This window comes from Calidris pugnax, unplaced genomic scaffold (genome assembly GCF_001431845.1).
Source record: "Calidris pugnax isolate Ruff unplaced genomic scaffold, ASM143184v1 scaffold208, whole genome shotgun sequence".
Taxonomy (NCBI): Eukaryota; Metazoa; Chordata; class Aves; order Charadriiformes; family Scolopacidae; genus Calidris; species Calidris pugnax.
In genome coordinates, this window is record NW_015090967.1 from 2,585,489 (window position 1) to 2,605,358 (window position 19,870).

Here is a 19,870-nt window from a genome sequence, read left to right on the forward strand (position 1 = left end):
ATTTTAATAATGGCAGCCTTTGCTGCTATTGATTTCTGCAATAAATTCTAAACTGTGACTTTCCTTATTCCTTTCCTTCATTTTTAAAGCTAGAATTACTTTCTGACTTGGGTAAAATTCCATATAAGAAATGAGATACGCAGATTATGTCATTATCAGTGCTGTTACTATATGACTTTCATTTGGATCATAAACTTCACTGGAAGATCTCACAGCACATGACAAAAGCTACCAAGAGAACCCTCTGGCACTACTTGGAGAGCATTACTAGCGCATCACCCCTCACAGAAGGACTGTCCCCTGATAAAAAAACCCCACAACATGATAGAAAAAGTGTAACTGAAGCCAAAGACTCCAGTCTAGTTTCTTTCCTGAAAGAGAATTCACAGGCCAGTAAACAGGGCAATTTTCATGCATTTACTGTCCTTTGCAAAAACTTTTGTTGCAGGAAGTGGAGGGTAGTAAGCCTATTTGGCAGTTCAGTCCAAGCTAACTGCATCCTACTTTTATTGTTTTCTATATAACAGACAGGCCACATTAAGACCAACAGGAAATTATGTTGGAGACATCTCCCAGAAGTGTCAAATTTCTTTCAAATTTGACTAGTGAAAGCAGATTTTGCAGCATAATCTGCAGCTGGCATGACCTGCTTTGAATCAAGCCCAATTATGACTTTGGCACTGATGTTGCCTTCATAGATTCCAAGTATTTCTTTAGTGGAAGACTTCGGAAACTGGGAACGTCACTTCAGAAAACTACAGAAAGTGCATCTCAGTTTCACAGCCAGGGTCTAGAAGACCTGCAAGTTGAAAGGCAACCAAAAGTAATGTCTGTGAATTTAAGCACGTCCATTAACAGACATCATCTTCTTTCTGGGCATAGGAAAAAAATCAAGACCATAGAATGTGGGCTCAGTGAAAGGTCGCTCACATAGTTAAGATTTACTTGCATCTGGAGCAACAGTGTGTGCCAGTAGTGACCTTGAGAGCAGGGGAGGAGTGAGACATACAAGTTTTGCATCCTGAAGCACATCCTGACAAAAAACAGAGCACAGCCTGGGAACTGAAATCTGTCTTGATAGTAGAATAATTGTTATTGTGATAAGCTCAGTAGAAGGTAAAAAAATATTTTTGTAAGTCCATGATTGGGCATTATGGGGGGTGTAGGTTTCTGTCTTAGTGTATAAAAGTCTCTCTGTGTAGCAATGAAGAGGGTCGATGGTCGAATTGGATTTTTGGATTCGCTTGCTGCATGACCTACGAGTCCGTGATTTCTTCATACGCCACAATAGGACAGTAAATGGTTCCATCCAGATGAGGTGGATTCCTTTTGTCTCAAGCTAGGACCTGAAGCTACCAAAAGTCATTTGTGAGTGTTTGAGTTATGTATGCTCAATCCCTCATGCACCCTCCTGAGATGACCTACATGACACTCAGGGTTTTGAAATAGTGCTGGGAATTAGACACCAGAGTCCAGAGAATGGATGTGATATCCCTCCTATCCTAATGCCAAGAATGGAGCCACTCTGGTGAGAAGCTTCTCAAAGCAAGATGCTCCACAGTATAAACAGGATCAGAACTGTCAGCATCAAAATATTTCCAAAGTCTATATGCTCCTTTCCCTTTGAGATATTTAATTGCAATTTTAATCTAACTGAAAGCCATTTTGGCTAATGCTCTTTTGGACAATAGCAAGTTTAGCACCGTACTCCAAGACCAGGGGTCTCCTCTCTTGGGCGTAACACAGAGCTGGCACATTGACTAAAGAAGTTTCCTTGGTTAACATGCTATTGAGACACACTTCACCTGTCTAGGCAAGCTCTGCATCAGCTTCAAAAAGAAAAGCTGGTTAGCTAAAAGGCTATGTGGCAAGAGACAAAAATAGCCTCTATCGAGATGGGGGGAAAAAAGCAAACAGAAAAACAAAGCAGCTTATCAAATACATCCGCAGTCCCCATGTCTATATACTGCAAGAGTCGATGTGGCGGCAGTTGGGACTGAAGCAGCTTCTGCCCCACCAGTACACCAGGCAGGGACTTGACAAGCTGTATTTGGAGTCTTGCAAAAGACATTGTATCCCAGGAGTCAGTGCTCTTGGACAGGCCATGTCTGCTCTATTGGGCCTTGCACTTTGGGCCAGAGAAGCCCATATGTTATTATTGTGATCTGTAATTTATAGTATCTTTGGGAAGCTAAAATGTATGTGGAATGTATTGATTCTGACCAGGAGACATCAAAGAGTTGGAGACCCACATCAGAGCTACCCCAAGCAGGAGCAGGACAAGGCTTCTCTGCATGTCCAGCGTGGCCTTCAGGCCTGTGTTATGCTGCACCTATTCAAGACTCAGTGATTTCACAGCCCAATTCAAAAGTTGTGGGTCTAGCTGTCGCTTAGGTTACTGGCAGAACAGGGTACCAAGCAGCATAAGTCAGGGACAAGACACTTCAGACAGCAGTGGATGTCTCACCACGTCTCGGCAACTAAATGGAGAGTAAGAAACCCAAAATATCACACAGCATGTCAATGAAGAACCAACCTGTCAACAGCAAGATGCTCTTAGACAAAGCAGAAAGGATGGAATGGGAAGAGGAGACTAAGAGTTGTATTTTGATTCATGCCATTTCCTATGGTCACCTAGAGACGGAATGAAATGCATCACTGTGAAAGGTCCTCCAGGCCCTTTTAGCTGATCTTGGAATACTGCAGCTCCAGCAGCAAGCAGACTTGTGAGCCCATCTTGGGTCAGTGTAGTGAGCTGAAAGCCACATCACAAATACTTGCATGTGCTGCTGGCAAAAAGTTACCGTGAAGAAGCCTCCTGGAGAAAATAACCCAGGATCTGACTGATCTTCACTTCACACACACCCACTGAAGCAGCTCAAGAGAATACAGTTTTGTCCTCTGGTTCATTTTCAGGCTTTTTGTGGCTCTTGGAAGTGTCAGTGTGTGCTTTCCCACCAATCCAATGGAAATAAGGGCAGGACTCTTTGGAGGCCGTAAACTGCCTATGGCTTTAGTTGGTGAACCTGGAGCCAGTACATTAAGAAACTAAGCAATTCCCTAGTCTTGCAAAACTAACAAACAGTAAAAGAAAAAAGGAAAAAAAAAAAAAAAAAAAAAAAAAAATGGAAATAAGGGCAGGACTCTTTGGAGGCCGTAAACTGCCTATGGCTTTAGTTGGTGAACCTGGAGCCAGTACATTAAGAAACTAAGCAATTCCCTAGTCTTGCAAAACTAACAAACAGTAAAAGAAAAAAAAAAAAAAAAAAAAAAAAAAAAAAAAAAAAAAAAAAAAAAAAGATGGTCTTACCTACATTTACTTTTGTTTCACACTTGTCAACATTTCACTACTTTCAGCTCAAACCAACCCACAGTATGCACCCTTGGGAAACATTACATCATAATCTAGCCCTTTTCAAATTCCTGGAAAGAGTTACCTTTCCCATTTCAACCCATGTTATGATGCTTCTGTTGAAGCCTTTGGATTCAAGCCTGCATTTCGGCTCGGCTGTCAGGAAGGGCCCGAGCCCGGCCCACCCTTAGACTAATTAATGCCTCACATCCCGCAGAGCAGCCTGGGCCCAGGGCACCGGGGTGGGACGAGGAGAGCATCCCGGAACACGGTAACCCCTGCGGCCGAGGAACAGCCGGCGGGCCTGGACAGCACGGAACCATGCCGCAGCACGGAGAAACATCCCGGCGGCTCGGACCCGCCTCGCTACGGCGGCACCGCTTTCAAAAACTCGCCGGATTTGTGCGACCGCGGGCAGGCCTGGGCCGCCAGCGCCCGCGGCTCCTGCCGTACCGCCCTCAGCGCGGGAGGCGCCGCCGCGCATGCACCCGCCGCCGCGCAGGCGCTTTCTCCGCTGGGGGTGGCCGATCGCCTCACTGTTCCGGGGTGAGGGGAGGTGCTGGGGGCGGCCGAGGGTTGCTCGGCGCGGTGAGGCGAGGTGAGCGGAGCGGAGCGGCGGGAGGCGGCCGCGCTGGTTTGTGCGGGCGGGCCCGGCTCCCGGGACGCCGCCCGCGCTGAGGCGGGGGGCGCAGGGCCGGGGCTGGGAGAGGCGGGGGGACCGGGCGGTAGCTGAGGGGTAGTGGTGGAGGACTGTCCGTCCGTCTGTCCGTCCGTCTGTCCGTCCCTCGGTGGCCGCTGTCGCGTCCGTGCTGTGCTGGGACGCGCCGTGTGTGCAGCGGGACGGGCGGGCGGCCTCTGCGAGGCCCTGGCACCGCGGTGGGTGCCCCGGCCGGCAGCGACCTGACAGCGACTGGTGCCCTTACGCGGTTGTAGGTGGGTGGGTTGCTTTGTTGTTTTGTTAAAAAAAAAAAAAAAAAAAACCCAAACATGTAATAGCAAATGCCAACTGGATCTTCTCATAGTCTAATGAACGGTTTTGTTAAAAAAAAAAAAAAAAAAAAGTTTATTTGTGCCGGTTAAACCGGGTTGCTTTGAGGAGTGGTGAAGGGCGGTGCGTGTGGCACAGGGGCGCTGCGCCGGTTTGTGGGTGTCCTCACTCTGCTGGTTTGGTGGGAAAACCCGTTTGAATCAGGAGCCCTTAACAGCGGGCAAAACGCAGTAAATGTAGGAAATGTGATATCACTGCTCCCAGCGATCGATTTCTGTTATTTAACTTAGCTTACCTTGTCATAAGTACTTCTGGTAAATGGCATGGAGCAGATCTGAAGGTGTGATGCCATGACAGCCCCTCCCTAGTCCAGTTGCGCTAGCAGCCCCTGTCCTTCTTAGTGTTTAGATGCTGTATTGGGTTTGTGGGGCACACTTTTGGTAGGGTGGGAGATATAGGGATGGCGTCTGTGAAAAGGTGCCAGAAGCTTCCCCCTGTGTCTGACAGAGCCAAGGCCAGCTGGCTCCAAGACAGAGTGCCTGCTGGCCAAGGGTGAGCCCATCAGTGATAGTGCCTCTGGGATAAAGCATTTAGGAAATGGTAAAACTGCTGTGCAACAGCAGCCAAAGAAGAGGAGTGAGAATATGTGAGAGCAACAGCTCTGCAGACGCCAAGGTCAGTGAAGAAGAAGGGGAAGGAGGTGGTGGAGGTGCCAGAGCAGAGATTCCTCCGCAGCCTGTGGTGAAGACCATGATGAAGCAGAATATCCTCCGGCAGCCCATGGAGGACCTCATGCCAGAGCAGGTGAATGTGCATGAGGGAGACTGTGACCCCGTGGAAAGCCCACGCTGGAGAAGGCTCCTGGTAGGACCTGTTGAGAGGAGCTCACACTTGAGCAGGTTTTCTGGCGGGACTTCTGACCCTATGGAGGACTGTGTTAAAGCAATCCGTTCCTGAAGGACCCCACTCCATATAAAGGACCCACGCTGGAGCAGTTTGTGAAGAACTGGAGCCTGCAGGAAGGACCCACATTGGAGAAGTTCATGAAGGACTGTCTCCCATGGGAGGGACCCCATGCTGAAGCAGGGGAACAGCATGACCATAACCCTCGTTTCCTGTCCCAGTGCTCTGTTCATGGGGAAGAGTTAAGAGAACTTTGGAGTGAGTGAAGTTAATGCCAGGAGGAAGGGAGAGGTGTAGGGAAGGTGTCTTTAGATTTCTTCTTATTTCTCATTATCCTGCTCTGATTTGACTGGCAATAAATTAATTCCCCAAGTCAAGTCTGTTTTGCTGAGTGATCTCCCTGTCCTTATCTTGACCCATGAGCCTTTCATTATATTATCTGCCTTGTGCAGTTGAGGAAGGGCAGTGATAGAGCTGCTTTGGTGGGCACCTGGCAGCCAGCCAAGCTCAACCCACCACAGATACTTACCATGCACGTTAATTATGTTGGGAAAACAAGCAAGGGTCTCTTTCATCTCCCTTGTATTTTTTAAATTAGTCTTTTGCACGCATGTGTGTGTTGGGGGTTGGTTTGTGTTGGGTGGTTTTTTACATGTGTGGTTGATGGTACAGAGTGCCCGTTCAGCAACGAGAATAAGAGAAATACAGCTTAGGACAAACAAACCAAAAAAGATGTTAGGAGAAGTGAGATGGAATTAGTTACAGCTTAACAAGGTATGCTGTTGAGATGCCTGGGATAAGCTTTAGGATATTTAGTAGTCAGTCTGCTGAGACCAACAATTTTAGAGGGTCCTTTCTAATCTGTTAGGAGAGGACTACTGTAAGAAATTGCAAGATACTTACTCCCTTTTGTAGTATTCCTGTATTATTTTTTATTTTTGGAGGCAGAGAAATGAGAAAGAACTGCTCATGTGGAGCTTGTTTTGGGTATGGATGGATTTGTTTCAGGGTGACGCTGCATTTTTTGCAAGGGCTGTATTTTGTTTAATGCTAATGATCTCTGTCAGTTGCAACGTGGAAATAAATTACACAATGCTCTAAGTTGTTAATGTTAGAAAAGATTGTGCGAAGTGTTTTCTTGGAAGAGAATGCTGTCCCAGATATTAAAAGCTGGGATAAAGCTTGTCAGTATTTTTCAAGGCTGTCGCTGCTAGGCTGTACAACCCCCTTGCCAGCTCTCATGAGCCTGGCCCTACTTGTTTTTTATTGTGTGGAAATTGTGCTATTCCTAGGAAGAAGAGAAAGGGGCTGCAAGAAATACTGGTGGTTATACTTATTTATAAAGAGGCTTCGCATACTGACAAGAGTGGGCAGTAACAATGGTTCCTAAAGGTGACAAAGCAATTGTTCATGTTTTTTATATTTTTTAAATTAATAGAAAGTAGTCTCCAAATTAAAGTAGCTACTGAAACTGAAGAAGGGGAGAAAAACCTCTGACCTGTTTTATTTCTTTCTTTTCACAGTGTCTAAGTCTTGACATAATCTTGATAGCTTTCATGTCTTCAGTGCCAAAAAGCATGACACTGGGTCAAGAAAAGGGTGTATTCTGTTTTTCTTCACTAGCTCCAGACTTAGGTGATGCTGAGGTTCTATTTTATAAGTCATACTTGGAACAGGCTGCCCAGGGAAGTGGCTGAGTCACACCCCTGGTGATATATAAAAGACAGGTAGATATAGTGCTTAAAGATACAGCTTAGTGATGGTTTTTGTCAGTGTTAGGTTGGTGTTTGGACTAGATCTGAAAGGGCCCTTCCAACCTAGACAATTCTATGATTCTATGAATGTGATCAGCAGTGCAGTGTGGCAGCAAAGAGGGTCAACTCATCTTTGTCTGTACTAGTAAGAATGTGACATCTATGACCATGATTTTTCCCCTCTGACTGGTACTTGTGAGAGAGCATCTGGAGTGCTACATCCAGAATTTGGGCTTCCCAGTTCAAGAAGGACACTGGTGCAAGTCCAGTAGGGGCCATGGAGATGGTCAGGGGTCTGGAGGACAAAACATACAAGGGGATGCTAAGACAGCTGTACCTGTTCAGCTTGGAGGGGGGAAGGCAAAGGAGAAATATGATTGCCGATTGCCGATTCTGCATCCTGGTGGAAGGATGCAGAAAAGATGGAACCAGATCATTCTCAGAACTGCACAGCAATAGGATGAGAGGCAATGGGCACAAACTGGCTATATACAAGTAAAAAATGTATTATATACAAATCAAGATTCCTATTTGGCATTAGGAAAAAAAATTTTGTTTTGCGTGTTGTTGAATATTGGGACAACATATTCAGGGACTCCATCCTTAGTGGTTTTCAGGACTTGACTGGGCTTGGCGTAGAGCAAGCTGATCTAATCAGAGCAGTTTGGATGAGGGGTTTGGACTAGATGACCTGGAGATCTTTGTTCTAACCTAAACTCTTGACTCAGTGAATTTGCTGAGGGTGAATGCAGAAGACTGTTGAGATGGTATTTAAATTCATTAAATTGCATTGATATAGCTGTAGCATTGTAAGTATCTTGTAGAAGTTTGGTGTAGATTGATTGAAATGGAGGAATTGTTTCTGATGAGGGCTACTTATAGACTTCTAGTCACTTCTGTTGAAAATATGTACTGTACTAATGATTCTCTAGTTTCTCCATTTAATATGAATAGTAAAAATTACCTGGTGGCAAATAGCATGTCTTTCCAGTGTGGTTGTGTCAAAAGAACCCAGGAAGAAACCTTCCGTCATTTTGCTGCTTGTTAGGTCAAACTGGAGGGGTTTGGTTTTTGTGACTCAGTAGGTACGTACAAATAGGTTGAATGCATCTAGATCCACTGGCGTTATTAGACATGCTCAACAGATCTAGGTATGTCTGGAATTGTTCAGTGTAGCAATCATATTTCTTTTTTAAAAAACCAAGATGTCGACTCTAATATGTGTTCATTTATTATATGGACACTTATTGTCTCAAAATGCAATTAAAACAACGTAATCCCATACTTGCATCATTCTGAGTGCAACTAACAGTTGGGGTTTTTTCCTCCTAAATTTTCAGAAATGTAATGCATAACTATGTGGGAGTATTTTGCTGCTTAACTGCCAGGAATTTATATTCATTGAGGTAGTAACTATTAATTTTAAGTTTTCCTGCTGTGAATGGAATTTATTGTTGCATATTCTGCATTCGCGTGTGGGTTTAATTATGTCTTTTTGAAAATAAGTGGCAAGATTCTGAACACATCACACTGATAGCATGTCCTCAGGTTGGAGTACTGTGCATGTATATGTTTTCTCAGTGCATATTGCAAAGGATTACACTTAATTTTTCAGCAAGTGCTAGGTTTTTAAATTGTTTTAAGGAAAGCATCCCAAGTGACTGGAGGTGTGTTTACAGTAAACTGAAATGTCTGAATATTTGCTGTTTACCATCAGTTTCACTGGTGTGCAACAAGGTAAGCTGAGTTCTGATTTCTCTCCAATTTAGGTTCCTTTGTGCTTGTGGGTGCCTGCATATTCCTACTTATAGAGAAGGTTTTTTTTGTCAAGTATTCCAGCCTGTAACTGTCATTACCATTTGCACTCTCACAGGTGGGTCTTTTGGTTTTTTTACTTCTGTTTTTCCATGAACTAATTCTAAAATTTGTGAAGAATTTTGTATTTTAAATAGTGTTTTAGAAACTGTGAACGCTCCTCTGAAGCTGTCCCATTTTTAAGTCAATGAAATGTACTTAATGTTGTCAGAGTACACATATGCTGTGCCATATGGAACTGTGTGCTCTGTATGGAACTGTATGCTCCAGCTTTAAGAATTGTCAGTCACCCATTCTTTGTGCAAGACCAATGAGTATTCAGCATTTCTTGGGTTAAAGCTCATAAAGCAGAGTGGTATGGTAGACTTTAATGCTTACATCTGCTGTTAAGTACAACATAAATCTTGTGCATTTTTTTCTGTCAAATAGCACGCTTTCTTTCCTAGTGCTAAGTATATTTTTTTAATCTCTCTTGCAGTGTCGTATAACAGAGCTAAAATGTTGGATGACATCAAGAAGCGGTTTGAATTTCCTAATGCAGTTGTTCAGTCACAGGTAATTTTTTTAAAAGTATTAAATGAATTGTCGGTGGAAACCTGTCTTCCAAGGCATGCTGCCTGACTAAAAAGGTGATAAGGAAGACTTTTTTGGTTTGGGTTTTGTGGGGTTTTTTTGCTTCAAACACAGAAAACCGTAGAAGTAGGGTGTTCTTAAGTTGCTAACAAATGCTAATTGCCCTCTCTGTGTAACCTAAGAATTGGATGTAGTTGCTTATCACTATAATGTCTCTGCAGGAAAATCAGAAACTTGCCAGGACTGGAAAGTTTGAAGTAGGGCTAAATCGTTTTTAGTGACTTTGTGATCTCGAGAGAAGCCAGGAGTTACCACATGTCATGTGTGGCTCGAAATACTTGACAGTACTTTATAGAACTGTCTTTAGGACTGATCTGTTTTCTTTCTTTGTGGTGAGAGCTGAGGAATTAGTGCAGTCTGTCATCAAAGAGTACCTGTATACAGCTCCACTGTGATCAGCAGATCAAACCCCTCTATTTTCAGATCCATCCCTTGGCTCCTGATAATGTTCATTTGAAGCTTTCTCAGGTGCATAAAGTGTTAATCATAGTACTTGTAGTGAACAGGAAGGAAGAAAGTAATAAGCTGTTTAAAAAAATACACCTTCCTTGCTTTGGCAATCTCTCATTTCATTACTAAAAACATATATCTTCAGGGGTAAGATCATTGCTAGCGTTCCCATTTTCTTCCTCTTCCTGTTATGAATTCAGGATTAAATACGTAGCCACTTGTCTGATGGAATAAATTGATGTGAAAGCAGTGTGTACAACCTGGTGTCTCTTGTCTTTTCAGTTCAGCTCAGTCAACATTGGTTTACAATTACTAAGTTTGAAAGAGAGGCACAGAAGTCCACTTGTGATCAACTTGGCATTTAGGAGAGGAGATCATGTCCCTGAAAGCTAGAGTTCATCTAAAGTCTAGCAGTGTCTTGTACTGCAGAGTAGGACTCAGCATTTTTGAACCAGTTGGATTTTCTTCAGGGCAGAAGAATGTCCCTGTGGTGCAACTATTGCTGAAGTGTCTTGGCTTATCACTACAGCTACACATCATTAAATGCTACTGGTGTGCTTTGGTTGATTTTTGTGCTGTGCTTTGATTGTTTTGCTGGTTTCTGCTTAAATTCTGTGACACCTGAAAAGGATGCTGTAATCTGCTAACCATCATCAGGCCAGGATTCAACTTTGTGACATATGTCTTCTCTTTCTGGGGCCAACCAAGACATCGCTCTGGAGGGCACGTAATGGGTACCATCAAGTATCAGCAAAGTGAGGAACTTGAGCATAATTTTGTAGGTCAAAAAGTTTTACTGCTGAATAAAGTTCTTGGAATGCAGTGGGATAAACTACATTTTTCACTTTCCTGTATAGCTTACTGCAAAAGCTACTCTCTATTGATAAGCCCCTTTTCCAATCTAATGAAAGTGTTTTAAGGATGTGAGTGTGAATTAATTTCTGAAGTTCCATATAAAGAAAAGAAAAAGAAAAAATAATAGAAGATTCACTTGATAAGTGCATTAGGTGTTTCAATATTTTAGTCCACATTTAGATTTTTAAAAGCAGTTTGAGGAAATCAGACATTCCTTCTATTAGAATGAAATGTTTAATCTTAAACCTCAAATGAACAGAGGTTTGCTGTTCTTTAGAACTGAAGCCCTCATTCTTTAGAAAGAAGGCATCTTTTTGTAGGACCTTGAAAATTTAAATCTTGTTCACGATCTCTGCCACAGAATAGCTTTATGAGGAATACTGTTAACTTCAAATGCCTTGTTTAAAGAAAATGAAGCATTTCTGGCAGTAGGTATGCTAGGGAATATGTAAAAGGCTTATGGTATGATAGTATGTTTGTCATTAATGTTTAGTAAAACTTGTGATGCAAAAATTTGGGCAAGTTGCTTGAATTTGCTATGTTCTTCTTCTTGCTCCTGCTGCCATGTATAGTAAAGGATTTAAATACACTGAGATATGTACAGCAGTGGAGCTGTAAATGTTTATTACAGTTGATGCATTAAAATGTCTGCAATTCCTGAGTATGTACCCGATTCTGATCTTGTAAGAGGTTCTGTACAAAGAGATCCTTGAACCTATGGGGAGGAGCCCTGTGGATGTTTGTTTCTCTTCTGCCTCAGGCTAGTGGTAAAAAGTAGTATGGCAGCATTATGGAGATTTTGCCGTAAAACGTATTCAGATTGCATACCAGTAATTTTGATATTTGAAACCACAATAAAATGACAGTGTGCGACACCAATGTAGATTCCTTTTAATGAAGAATAGAAAAATAACACTTGATCTGCATGTGTTTTTTATTTTTCTCTTTTAGGCAGTGGGTCATCTGATTGCTGCAGTACTGAAAGAAAATGCTTCTTCAGGGAAGATCAGGGAGGCGTCTCACCAGGTCTGTGGCGTTCTTTCACTTCTGTCTCCTCTCCCATCCATCTGTGCTTATGTTTTTCTATGGTTTCCCTTTCCCCATTATATAATGTTAATAAATCCTTGAATTTAAGTAGGGTAGTTAGCATTATGTGTCTGGGTGTACAGGTAGAAATGGTAAAATTTTGGGATCAGAAGAGCAGTTTTACTTCCACCAGAAGTCTTAATGGCAGAAGTCTTAATTCTGGAGAATACCAACATCTAGCTTTGCTCTGTTTAAGAGAGTTTTATTTGAGTTTATTTATCTTACTGCAAATGAAGTGCCATATGCTGAGACATTGTCACTTGACTAGGAAAGCCTTTTACATCACTATAAAAATTTTTAAAAGTATGGCATCTCACATATGCTATCTCACGTAGTGTTATATTTCTTACTAGCTAAGTAAAGCTCACGTTTCTTTGAGAGAGAGCATGTTGCGAAGGCATACTTTGCTTTTTGGTTGAGTCAAACTTGCTTAAGTGCAGGTCTGTCTTGTTAACTGAGAGGCATATGAAATGCTGCCATTTGCAAGTGTCACAGCAATGTAGGAGAGATGTTAGGATTTGCTCCTCCGTTTTTCCTCCCCCAAAGTTGATTTGTACAAAAATTAGCAGAAAATGATTTGTGGATTTTTCCTCCAAATTTGAAGTCTTAAAAAAAAAAAAAAAGAAAAGAAAAACTAAACTAGCAAACCCAAACCTGAAAAGCGCTGAGTTTTTGATGTGAGGGAATGTTGGTGTGCAGTTCCTCTAACAGAAGCTCATCCAACAGTCCGGATCATAATCATGTTCTCAGATGACATTCTGTTTTGAGCTACAAGCTGACTCTTCCCATTTGCTATTCCTTGAAGGTATTAAACTGAAATACAGCAACACCTTCTAAAATGTAAGAACCAGAAGATTGTGCTGCTTAGACATTATAGACTCCCTTTTTATTCAGGGGCGTTTTGCAGTGTTCAGTTGTTTAAAAATGTTGTTTCCCCGTCTGGAAGCTACAAAGTCACCAAACGAATGTGAATGCAAACTTAGCGTGAAAACAATCAGCAGTCTTGATGGATACTTCCAGATCGTTGTGCATACCCACAAATGGAGAGAACTGAGGACTTCATATGTTGAGGAAAGATGACTTACCCCTCAGTAGCCCTTTTCATGTCCTCCTCTAGCTGTCTGCACTATACCTTGCTGAGGGCATAGCTTGACAAAGCAGTTCTGAGTTGTCTCTGATTACATCTGGATCTTTTTAAGGAAAGTGAAATTGATGCTAGCCTACCTGCATAGGCACAGGTGAAATATTAACCTACCTTAGCCTATTTTCAGACTCCTGTCCCTACTGAGGGCATAGGCAGCTGAGGGAAGGAAAGTGAGAGCTATCCTGGGCAAGGCCTTTCTTAGGCATAAAATCTGTACCCCAGCTTCCTCTCTTGTGCCCTCTAAAACTTCAGGAGTAGCTCTTGAGTAGTTTTTAATTTAAAAGTGTGTTTGAGATGGATGAAAATAAATCAGTGTCAGCCTTCTTATTGCCTTGTGTCTCATGCTTTTGATTTCAGACTCCTGCTCTGAACTTGCTGTGGGAGAAGTGCTGCAGTGAGAATGTTGCCTTGCGAACAGCCTGCTCTGAGGGGTTGGTGGCACTTGTTGTAGAGAAACATGCCGAGTTTGACTATGTTCTTCATGGAGCTCTCAACTTAATTCCTTCAGCAAGGTAGTCTTTGTTTGCCTTTGTCAGCCGGGTATCAGTCACTGCTTTTCCATTTTAAATGCAGGTGAAGAAGAGAGGTTCTGTAAATGACAGTATTTTCAAATAAACTGTGGCATTAAGGACTGCTGTTGCGCTGCTACTCTGCTGAAGGCTGTTGCTTTCATTTTGGCAGTGTGGCAGTGTGGGTCTGATTTAAGAACTCAGAGTATCCTATGCGTGTAAACTGAAATTTTTAGCGGTATAGACTAGTGCTCCGAACTTTGAACTGTGGAAGCTCAGATATCAATGCATGGCCTAGTTTTATTGCCTCTATCATGGGGAAAGGGAATGAAAGTGACAGCAACTTCCATTATGGGGAAGGGAAATAATTTCCTAATCAGCCTGTCCAAATTACAGTTGCACACACAGAGTTCACTGTGTGGGGATTAGGTTTTGTTTCACTGTTTGTTGAAGAAGAAATTGCTTTACCTAACTCTACAGCTAATTCCCCCTAAAAATTCTTGCAGTGGTAAAGCTTACATCGCACAATGGTGTTTTGAGCCAGACTGCCTGTGCAGCATACCGAGAGAATGCAGTTATGGGGGTAAAATACACTATGCATAAAATTCACAGATGGGAAGTCAATTGATGATTGAGAAAGTGTTTCCTTTCCAATCTACCAACCATATAAAGTTCCTTGGGTTATCTAGCTCTCTTCTGATTTTTGGCAGCTAACTGGATTTCTGCACTAAGCTTTTCTCATTCTCTTTGTAGAGAATGCTAGAATTGTTTTTAACCAAGCTGGCTAATTATTGCTACATCTATGATGTATTACGCTGCTGAGCTCAACACAGGGAGCAAGAACCATGCTAATCAAGACATGTTTTTCACCCCTTCTAACCTTCATGTAATCAGTTTTAGGCTCAGGTTTCTCATGGTTAGTCTGAGCTGAAGATGAGTTTAGGTTTGAAGAAACTAGCGAAATGCTTAAGAAATCAGATAAAATAACACTTCTTTCCATGTGACTTTCTTGATTACAACTAGGATTGTACTGTGATGATGCTGATTCTATACGGAGTTTACAATAGGTGGTTATGGATCGCTAGGAAAGGTTTAGTTTTGTAGATATATTTCTTTAGAATATCAATAATTTCTCTAAACTACAGTCCTCCAAATGACAAAATTTTACTGGTTCGGTTTCGTACTAAGGGAATAATCTTCATTGTTAATAAAGATACAAAAGCAGCTGTGCTTGGACTATGAGGATATGAGTCCTGTGGGGTAAGGTAGAGGGAAAGTTTTATGAGTTGTGACTTCCAGACTAAGAAATGTGAAATTTCAGTTCAGCTGGGTGTTTGTTACAGTATCAGCAGTTTATAAGTAAATGAAATGTTAATACAGTTTTGTAGTTCAGAAAACAAAAAGTGTAAAATGGCATATTTAGGATTGAGTTAACTCTGATTTTGTTTTTAAAGTTATGTAGTGAAAGACTTGGATCTGCCCCATTTCTACATCGTTCTTAGATTTTTCCATGTGTGAAACCAACACATATGACTCATTGCTGTAGTAAGTGCTGGGAAATTACCTAGGAACCTTTTATGTACTTTTGGCATCTTTCCTCTGCCGCAAGCTGCCACGATTCAAACCACATCCACTATGGATTGCAAAGCAGGGCTATATAGCCTAACCTATAGTCTGTGGGTTTGAAATATCTCTATCCTCAGGAGCTGGTTAAACTGACATTTTCAGACTGGTTTACTTCAGTGCTGATACTTCTGTGTTTTGTTTTTTTCCCCCTGACTTTTTGAATTGTAGCTTGCTGTTCCTCATCCTGTTCCCTGCCAAATTTTCATCCAGGTTTGCTCTGTGGCTTTGCACTGCTGTGTGCACAATGTCTCTAAAATCAAGTAAATATGAAATTTGCAGCCAGTGGCACCTAGCAGAAAGACAGTTGCAACTGCTGAGCACCTTTCAGTGCTGAAGGGAGTTAGGTGAATGTTTTATTGGCAAAGACTACTCATGTTGTGTTCTTGCTTTTCTTCTGTTACGATGAATTTACCAGGGGCTTAGTGCACTTGGTGGATTTTTTTTTTTTGTCAGGAGTATCAAATTCTGCACACTAGGAAAGACATTTTGCTTTGTCAAAGGTGAACATCCAGTACCTGTCTCAGTTTAATTTTTATGTGGTTCACAGTATCTGCTCATCTATTCTTAGCTCTCTGGTGCATCTGGTGTCTCTTAAACCCTGTGTTCAGTTTCCTCTGATGCCTCAAGAGTTTAAACTTCAGGAAAATCATATTTTTGTGTGCGTATACATACATACAAAAAATGTACACATGTAAGTATACACATGCACATTTTTACATATTTTTAACATTGGTCTCCAGCTTTCTGTGTAGAAGATAATAGGGAAGGCTCTGTGGCCTGTATTCAATAATGAATGAGCATAAATAATCAAGTCAATCTGTTAAAAATCTGTGAAACAATGGATTATTGTAGTCACTAGGAAATTGTTAGAAGGATTTCTCTGTGTACATGTATTTTCAGAATGTTTTTATCACCTTAGCATGTGTGCCTCTAAGAGGCGGGGAAATCCTTGCCATATGTCATACGGTTGTTCTGCTTGGATTCAGAAGCTGAGTGCAAAGCCTAAAACAGCCATTCTCCCCCTACCTCCTGCCTGGAATTAGGACCAGCAATACAGGAATTTCAGAACAGGCAAGCCTGTGTTCTTATTGAGTGTTTTATGGTTTGTCTTTCCCCCTGCTGCATGGTTACCCAGGTGAAGCTGGGGAATATGCTAGCAAATTCCCATTTAACTGACTCTAGCCATGAAGTATCTAAAAGGTGGTTGTTCTCTCACTCTTCCTTATACCCATCTAAAAGACTCTCCTTCCTCCTCTGTGTGTTACGGTGACTGTATTGGGATTTGGAAGCCCCTCTACACGCCTTCCTGATGGTTGCTTTGCAGAAGAGTTCAGCCAAACCTTGTGTTTTCTTGTATAGTCAGATTTCAGTGTTTTGAAAGCCAGGTGTCACGACAGCCAGTCATTTTAAAGATTGCAGACACATCTTATAACTGGTCTTTCTTGGGAAGAAAGAAGGAGAATGGAAGCATATTCTGTCAGGTTTGATCTAGGTCGATGTTATCCAGCACTGTTGACAAAAGTATGAAAGGCTCAGATGGGAGAATATACTACTTTGCCTGGGGTATGAAACTAAGAATTTATTGGTGGGGAGATCCACTGTGGGAATCTGTAGACATTCTCTGGTGTGCCATACTGCCTTGTGGAAAAGAGTCTGTCTGCAGGTGGTGTAAGTATTGTAAATACCACTTTTAACTGCCAGACCTTTATGGACTCCCATTTTCTTTTCAATGATGTGAGAATTTTTAGGTTATGATTCTATAATCAGCATGATCCTTTGCAAGTTTTGAATCTTCAGTAAAATGTTGAGTAAAGTCATGATATTTTTTTGTGATTACATCTTGTTATCACACATTGTTGTGCTGATGTTGGTCCAGCCTGTGTATGCAAACTCCTGTCTTTTAATAGTGTTCACTTAGTCTCCCTGGTTTTTGATAGAAATTGCTTAAATTTGTGCAGACTTTTTGTATAGCTTAAAAGTCTAAATGTATGTATATCCATTTATACTTCTCCATACAAGTCACAGGCAATAGGACAAGAGGAAATGGCCTCAAGTTGCGCCAAGGGAGGTTCATATTGGATATTAGGAAAAATTTTTACACTGAAAGGGTCATTAAGCATTGGAACAGGCTGCCCAGGGAAGTGGTTGAAACACCATCGCTAGAGGTATTTTAAAGACACGTGGACATCGTGGTTACTGACATGGTTTAGTGGTGGTTTTTGTCAGAGTTAGGTTGATGGTTGGACTAGATGATCTTAAAGGTCCCTTTCAACCTAGACAATTCTATGATTATATGATAATTTAGGAAGACGCTTGTGGAGCATACTGTACTCTATGCCAAACTGTTCTCTCAGTTTGCTCATGTCATAAATGAGGATGATAGTTTGTTGGTCCTATGAGAGTATTACATAAATTCTGCCTAATTCTTTGTTTCCAGCTCACTATCTGAGGAGGTCCAGCAGTTTTCCATTAACTGATGGAGAAGTGGAATTACAGATAAAATAGATTTCTTGGATTTTTTTTTTTTCCCTGCTAGGAAGGAAAGAAGGGGGCACAATAAAAAAGAAAACAAAAAAACCCAAACTCCATCAGCTAATTCTCTTTCCTCCCTTATCTTGGTCTGTGTGATAGAAGAAGTAAGATGATATTCTCTTATAATTGTGTATTGTGTTAGCTCCTCCTGTTCGTTATGTGAATAAAGTGAAGGAGTAATTACAGTTTATTAACATGAGTATTAAGTTATCTAATATATTTTTAGGGGATGGTGATGCAATTGTATAGCGCGTTCTAGGTGAAAAGTCAAAGAATCAACCATGACTTTTTCCTCTGCTTCTACATTTTCACCTTGTGAAAGAGTGTACAGTACAGAATTCAGGCTATTTTCTTGAGAGTAGATTGGGTTGGATCTGGCATAGTCTGGTTGGGAAGGTGTGGAAAGATTGAAAAGATGTGGAAAGCACTTAATTCTGAAGAGGAAAGCAAAATTTTGAAAGTTTATTCTTGTAAGCTCAGAGAAGCAGTAATAAGCTCTAGACCTCCTGAGCTCTTTACGGCATGGTCACAGAGCATTTCCACGCATCACATACACACCACACCCCCCTGTGGTAGACTTTGATAATTTCATTAGTGCTGCCCTAGGAGAATATGGGGAATCCTGTCAAAATTCCAGAAATACTGTTGTTTCTTGAATTTTCCCAAATGGTAAATTAAACAACATGGCAGGAGGGAAATAAAATAGCTGTATGTGTCTATCTTATGTAGTCATTGGCTCCTGGGAGCAAAAGTCAGCACAAACTATATAAATTACATGTATTTTCTGACAATGTGGCAACCATGTTAGACAGTGGCGTGGTTGAAATTGTGTAACATGCTGGGTGTTTACTTATATACTTGCACTCAGAGAAGAGGTAATTTTTGGTTTTTAATATACTAAGAGTACTGGTTTCAATTAAGCAGGGTACAGCAAATATAAGATATGGTAGAAGCAAGCCATCAAAAGTTTTAATTGATGCATTAATTATTCTCTCTGTTTCTCATTATCTGAAAAGGAAGACAAAGACATGTGGATGTGCAAATTGCGCAAAATTGTATAGGCAGGTATGAGGACATCCTTGAGGAGAACTCAAGGGTTCTTGAGTGTCAGTTTTGTTCTTCGGTTCCTCCTCTTACAGAAGAATCAACTCGTGTAACTACATATGTGACAGTAATGTACTTCTTTTTGTCAACAGGAACGTGCATGGTTTAGTAAAAGCCATTTGGAAATTGCTACAAATTCAATCTATTCAACTGGAAAAAGATGGAGATAAGGATGTTTGGAATCTGTATGGAATCAGGTTTGTTTCACATCAGTTTTAGTTAGATACCATAACTGTTTGTCTTATTTCCAGAAAAAACATAGATTAAGTATTGATGGTGGCCTTCAGTCTGTCTCTTTTGTGGATTGGTGGGAGCAGGGGTGTTCTTTTTGTGATGTATGGGTTTTTGTGTGGTGGGCTTTTTTAACTGCAAGTAATCAAGCACTGGCACAGTTTGCACCAAGAGGTTGTGGAATCTCCATCCTTGGAGATATCAAAACTTGACTGCATGCTATCCTGGGCAGCCTTTACTAGCTGACTCTGCTTGAGCATGTGGGTTGAACTACATGATCTGAGGACATCCCTTCCAACCTAAATTATTCTCTTATTCTGTGATTATTTATTTTTTTTTTTTACAGTTTTAAGGAGTCTTAAAGTACAGGGATAAGATTGCCATTGCCCCTTTTAAGCATATGGTGGCAACATGAAGTCTGTGTGCAGGAAAGAATGATTAAGTACTGTGACTTCTTCGAACACAGAACCTGGATGATTGCTAACAATCCTTTTAATAAGTCTTTTATTCTAAAACTGTACCTGGCTTCCCTATCACTTGTTTTTTCTGTTTACTCATGTTATCAAAGTAAGGTTCCTGAATGCTTTCACTGCTAAAGTGGTTGCCATGTAAAAATAAATTATTTAAACATGCATCCAGAGCTACTCATATACAACTGCTTGTCGTGCAGTAGCAGCCTTCCTAAAGGGCCATCTTAGTGGCTTCATTCAACTCTTGAGAAACCATGAATCAGTGCTGACATTAACAGCCTCTAGTGTATCCTTCCTGGAGAAAGTGCCAGCTTGGTTGATGTCACAAACATTTTTCAAGTTGCTTTTTATGCAGTTAAGAGGTATCATTGTAACAGGCTGTAGCTGTTTTCCATGCATATTAATAAAGCTCTCCAGT

General features: G+C 41.4%; 2 protein-coding genes across 2 annotated transcripts in view; one reads left to right on the forward strand and one right to left on the reverse strand.

Moving 5' to 3' along the window:
• Positions 1–3,718: 3,718 nt before the first annotated feature.
• Positions 3,719–4,692, reverse strand: LOC106894092 (uncharacterized protein C10orf95-like). Its single transcript, XM_014952583.1, has 2 exons — positions 4,636–4,692; positions 3,719–4,297 (listed from the first exon to the last, which is right to left on the reverse strand). The coding sequence occupies exons 1-2, from the start codon at positions 4,690–4,692 to the stop codon at positions 3,719–3,721; spliced, it is 636 nt and encodes a 211-aa protein (XP_014808069.1).
• FOCAD (focadhesin) overlaps positions 3,907–19,870 on the forward strand; it is a 113,591-nt gene continuing 97,627 nt past the window's right edge. The window contains exons 1-6 of the mRNA XM_014952613.1: positions 3,907–3,950; positions 8,767–8,870; positions 9,291–9,367; positions 11,702–11,776; positions 13,338–13,492; positions 18,844–18,948. Coding sequence (XP_014808099.1) covers positions 9,311–9,367; positions 11,702–11,776; positions 13,338–13,492; positions 18,844–18,948 — 392 coding nt within the window. The 5' untranslated portion in view covers positions 3,907–3,950; positions 8,767–8,870; positions 9,291–9,310. The remainder of the gene's footprint in view (positions 3,951–8,766; positions 8,871–9,290; positions 9,368–11,701; positions 11,777–13,337; positions 13,493–18,843; positions 18,949–19,870) is intronic.